The 5,803-nt window shown below is 26.9% G+C and overlaps 1 protein-coding gene across 1 annotated transcript; it reads left to right on the top strand.

Moving 5' to 3' along the window:
• Positions 1-4,921: 4,921 nt before the first annotated feature.
• Positions 4,922-5,599, top strand: LOC103487158 (uncharacterized). The gene has a single exon (XM_008445380.2). It carries the CDS (start codon positions 4,944-4,946, stop codon positions 5,487-5,489), a length of 546 nt encoding a protein of 181 aa, XP_008443602.2. The 5' UTR covers positions 4,922-4,943; the 3' UTR covers positions 5,490-5,599.
• Positions 5,600-5,803: the final 204 nt, after the last annotated feature.

Here is a 5,803-nt window from a genome sequence, read left to right as displayed (position 1 = left end):
TTGATCATCGTTTTAACATTATGAACTTTGTTTCTTTTTCTTAATCTATCCTAATTTGTCCACAATAGTCAACTAAAAATAATCTTTTAGTTAATCCAAATTTACAAGAAACTTTAAATTTGTATTCATATATTTTACTTGGAGGGCAAGGCTAATTTCAAAATCTATCTTTTTACAACACCTGATCATGGGGGTTGGTTAAATTTTGGATAATTATATTAATTGAATTTGAGTGTTTAACCACATAAAACAATATTGGTTTAGATTTGATTAGATTGATTAATGCATATATATATAGATATGCATGTGCACATTTTAATTAACAATCTTTTTACTAAAACCTCATATATACACATTGAATTATCACTGTTATTGTCTGTTGTTCATCTTTCTTGTTATTAGGTAATTGTTTTCCTTTTGTTGGAAGATATTAGGATTTAAAACTGTTATAAATTTTGAAAAATTGAAAAAAGAAAATCTATGTTTTCGTTGTAATAACAACATATTACTGATGAAATAATGGTCAAATTGAACTCTACAAAACCAATATAATCTAAAGAATATGTTTAAAGATGAATAGCTATCTTTTTTTTTCTCTCTCTCTCTATGCATTTGAATGATTACGGTGTTTAATTGGCTCAAACCTCTTTAGTCAGTTACTAAAAGCTATTTAGATTTTATTATACGTGACTATTGACATATGTACCGTAAAACTTAGAAAAAAAACGTAACAAATTTCGACAAAGAGAATCATTCTGGATCTAATGTTATAATAAGACTATTAGCAAAGTAATAACACAAATGTCTTGGTAACCTAATTCGGTAGAATACACATACGTCTACAAGACTATGCCCAATTGAGAAAATATATTTACCAGAGTATGAATGGATTACAAGTATGCAGCTTATCTTTCAAGAGACTATCTTGAGATGGTGCTATAGGATTACTCTAGACGATTGCTTAGGCTCTTCTTAAGTAGCTTATAAGTGATTGATAGTCCTTGTAAAAGTTAGGTTCCCTAAATCCATATTGGTTAATACTCTAGCAATATAATTTGATTATGCTCCCCTAACTGCTATATTTCAACTTCTCAATCAATGTTAACATTCACCATGAATATAGGTAACAATCTTTCTTCACAATACATAAACTTCTTTCGTGAACACAGAACATTCAACCACCGCACACACTTTTTAGGTTTTTACATTTTCTTTTTTGTTACGTTCAAAAAAAAAAAAAACACAACCATTGAAAGAACTACATCAAAAGAAAAGAAAGACAATCATTCGACCATAAAGACCACTCACTCGCAACAAATTGACCAAAATTACCAAAATGAAAGTTGTTAACGAGACAACAAAATAACATTTTTACATCCGATAACTAAAAACACTAACAATACAACATATTCTAAATTTATAAATCCAATTCGAATAAATAATTAGCAATATTAAAAGTTACATTAACCAGAATTACAATTACAAATAACAAAACCAACTAGTATATTACTAACATTTACTCAAAGAACACGGTTAAATTTGACATACACATCTTTCGTACAATTCAAAAATCAAATTCGACCATTTCAAATCCGTCTTAAATCACAAAAACTATATCCCATCAATTCAGAAGAGAAAAGAAGAAAAAAAAAAGGATCGAATTGTTAAATCAATTCCATAAGAATCGAAATGAAAAAAGAGAGAGAGAGAGAGAGAAGAACACGTTCCATATTTAGAAGACAAAAAAAGAAATACAAAAGGGTCGCCGTGCAAGACTTTCTTTTCTCCAAAACTCCGTTAAGCCGTGACGCCAGCATTGGTCGTCACCATGAGGCTAAATTACTAAAACCCCCCTCCTTCTTCTCTATATTTACCCAAGTTGCCACTGTTTAAATTAAGCATTTGCGTGTCAAAGCGTCGACGAAAATACATAAATAAATAAATAAGGAAAAGTAAAAGCTTAGGGATAAGTGTTGGGAATATTTTTTAAAAAAATTGCTCTTCTAATTACTTAACTCTCCATCCCCCCCCCCAAAAAAAAAGGCTAGAAAAAGATTTGCCATATCATGATCTAACTGTATACGATCCATAAATCAAGGTTAGGTATTCGTAGGTCGATGTTATGAGTCAAATGTTTAAATTTTCACTTTTTCTCTTTTATATGTTTATTATGTATTATTAAAAGGAATATGTTATGGTTTACTTCAATATCATCAAGAATTGTAAGGTTGCGTATTTTCAAAAGAGATAAAAAGATACTATATTCTTACAACTTTTTGATGTACGGGTATTTGATTTTAAAAAGTTGAAGATGGAAGGCAAAAAACCACTCTCTCTCTTTTTTTTTTTTTTTTTTTTTTTTTTTTTTTTTTAAATTTTAATAACGACTTCGGTGGTTGATTGTTTAGAATTGTGTTTGTTTTCTCACATTTTCTTACGATGTTTTTCATCTCCGAAGTGATTTAAAAAGAAATACAAATAAAACTTTCGAAATAAAAATAAGTTTTAAATACTGTTTTTCTCTAGAAACTCAACGCATATTTTAAAAAGGGTAAAAGTGCATATTATATATATATATATAATGAAAATTCGTCTTTTTATTCTTTAGGTTTGGAATAATAGATGTACGGATAAGTCTCAAGTTTTAAATATGTTATCTTTTTAATACCTTAGTTATTAAGAATTGGTGTATGGTTCTTGAGTTTTCAATATATATATATATAGTCATCAAGTTTTCAAAAATAGGTTCAGAAAATCATATGAAGTAACTTTTATAAAAAATGAATGCATGATATTTTAAATTAGATAAAAAAAAAATATCACTGGTCTCTAAAAATATTTTTAAAATAATTTTCTAATTTAGAATGTTACATAATTATTTTTTTAAAATATATAACTAAGTTTCATTAAACCTACCAATTAAAAAGAATATATATATATATATATATATATTAAAAATGTAGGATCAATATATACATTTTAAAAATTCCAAAATCAAACGCATGTCATCATGACAATAATTATCTAACTTAAAAAAAAACATATTTTAAAAATATAGGGATCAATATACTAATTATTAAAAATAACTAATAATAATAACAAAAATTCAACCACAGAAAGTAATATTTTATAAGCCTACGTTTGTAATAAAATGTATAGTCTAAAAATATGTGTCTCATGGCTACGACAAATTTGTTTACTATTCTTCTAATTAAGCCAAATGAGTTTTGAGAAATTCGTTGCATTCTAGAAAGGGTATAGCATAAACGTTATAGGCATATGATCATTGAATCATTGATTATGGAAAAACTCAACAATACCTTGAAGTTCCTTATGCCCTATCTAAAAATAAGCATCAAATCATTGAATTTTATACAAATAAATAAATAAATAAGAGTTGTAAAAAACTTTTAAATAAAAAAGAAATATTATTAAAGCATCGTACAAGCTTAATTATTAATGACCAATTTTGTTAATATAATACTAAAAAAAATGAGTAAAATCGTATCTCATTGAGATATATATAGATTAGTATATGATAAGTTATCCTATCTTCCCTATAAAAGGGAATAATTTTAATGTTTAAATGTAAAGTTGAATATTATTTTAACAACAACAACATTAATTATTTAGATTCTTTTCCCCCTTTTCACTCATTTCTCTAATTAACAATGCCTCTTTCTCTCATTTTCCTATATATTCCTACGTTAAATATGTATAGAATTAGCAATAAATGAAGAGAGATAGGAAAGAGTATCACCATAATTAATGTTACCGCCTAAATAGTTTCAAACTTAGGACCCCTTTTGGAAAAATGGTAACATATTAAAATAACCATATTAGCCTAACACAATTTTATATCTATCTCCCATAAGTGAAGCCTGGATTTAAGGTAAATGATTGTGGTCCAAACTCCAAATATTGCCCTAACTAGTACTGCTTTATAAATAAAACGAGTAATTTTCATTTAGATCTTTCGAATTTAAAATATTACACATTTAATAGTTTGAGTTTGAATTTAACTAAGATTTACTCTTTAATCTTTATTTTTTATTAAATACAAATTTTTAGTCATTAAGGTTTATTCGATTAATTAATTTGAGTTAGTTACGAAGTGCGAGTTCTACTGACAATGGAAAGGAGTGAAACTTAATAAAAAAAATTGGATTATTTTGATTGAAAAGTTTAATCCTTCAAAATTTATTATACTAAAAATGTCATATAATAAAAACAAAGTACCTTTGTTTTTATTTAATCTTTGGAGTTTAAAAATATTACACATTTAATTAGTATAATAAGTTTGAGTTTAGGTTCGACTTTATTTTTAGATTTTAAAATACTACGATCTTATTCTTCGATATTTGAGTTAGGTTTCAAATGTACTTTAGATTTTAAGATTTATACCTTAACCTTTATTTTTCATTAAATATACTTGAAATAGTTATGAAGTGTAAACTTTGAAATTTAGGAAACTTAATAAAAATATGATTATTTTGATTGAAAAGTTTAATCCTCCCAAGTTTCAAGCTTGTCTATTTTAGATATAAAATTGATTTGTATATTTAGTAAATTTATAGATTTTTTAAAATATAAAAATATGTGTTGAAACGATATTTAGAATACACACAAAATTTAAATTTGAAATACTTCTTAACGGTACGTTTTAAGTTTAAAGCTAGATTTACTATACATAAAATTGAGAATTTGTATTCTTACCTAGACGTGTAATAAACGTGTAACATAAGCGTTAAATTAATAAATTTTATTTATTTATTTTTTTTAAAAAAAACCAACTTCTCCACCACCTTTATCCAAAAAGAGTCACATGGCATCAACTTTAAATAGTCCAAAAGACAAAGGGCAAAAATGTCAAGAAACGTCTTTATAAACAACTAAAAGGTAACATTATTCCAAAATATATGAAAATCTAAATCTAAATCAAAATGAGTTCCTATACTTCACCTTCTTCTTCTTCTTCTTCTTCTTCTTCGCTCCAAGTTTTGCCTTCACCTTCATCTTCAACCTTAAGACTAGCCATCAAATTCAAAGCCCTTTTGCAGACTCTCATTCTCTCTTTAGCTAGAGCAATCTCCCGAGCCAAAACGACGGCGTTCCAATCGGCCAATATAGCTTTGAAGAGGAACAAGAAAAAGCTTCTCTATGGCTCCTTTAGACTTCACTACAATTGGTGTTCTGTTTCTTCCAATAAATATTCTCACGTGACTCCGGCAGTTCTCACGTTCGACCACGGTATCGGCTGTGGCGCCGGAGGCGATCAACTTGGTGGGTATTTGCAATGGCTTGAGGAAAGAGATGTTAATAAAAAGAGTAATAATAATAATAATAATAATGTTGAAGATCGTGAAGAGGGTGTCAATGAGATTGATAAGTTGGCTGAGATTTTTATTGCAAGATGTCATGAGAAATTCAAGCTTGAAAAACAAGAGTCTTATAGGAGATTTCAAGACATGATGGCTAGAAGCTTTTGAGGGTTCCATTGTTTTAATTTCCATCTCTTTAATTGTTAGTTGATGATTAAAAATTTATCCAATTGTAGAGGATGATATGGACTAAAATGGTGAGATATAATTTCTTTCAATTTTGGTTTTTTTTTTTTTTTTTTTTTTTTTTTTTTTTTTAGTTTTGTAAATTAGAATAAATATGGAAAATATGAGAATTCGAAGTGCATTGTAATTCAAATTAAATTAAATTGTGCTTTTTAGAAATTATTTTACAATTTTTGCTATGTTTATTCGTTGTATTCTTATGTGCATAATGTGTCGTTTTTACTTTTTAATTGAAA

The sequence above is a fragment of the Cucumis melo genome, chromosome 4 (assembly GCF_025177605.1).
Source record: "Cucumis melo cultivar AY chromosome 4, USDA_Cmelo_AY_1.0, whole genome shotgun sequence".
Taxonomy (NCBI): Eukaryota; Viridiplantae; Streptophyta; class Magnoliopsida; order Cucurbitales; family Cucurbitaceae; genus Cucumis; species Cucumis melo.
Note: the sequence above shows the minus strand (reverse complement) of the source record. Positions and strands in the feature narration are given on the sequence as shown.

What these genes read in the sequence shown, in the direction of transcription:
- LOC103487158 (XM_008445380.2), top strand. Translation starts at nt 4,944, where the DNA reads ATGAGTTCCTATACTTCACCTTCTTCTTCTTCTTCTTCTTCTTCTTCG.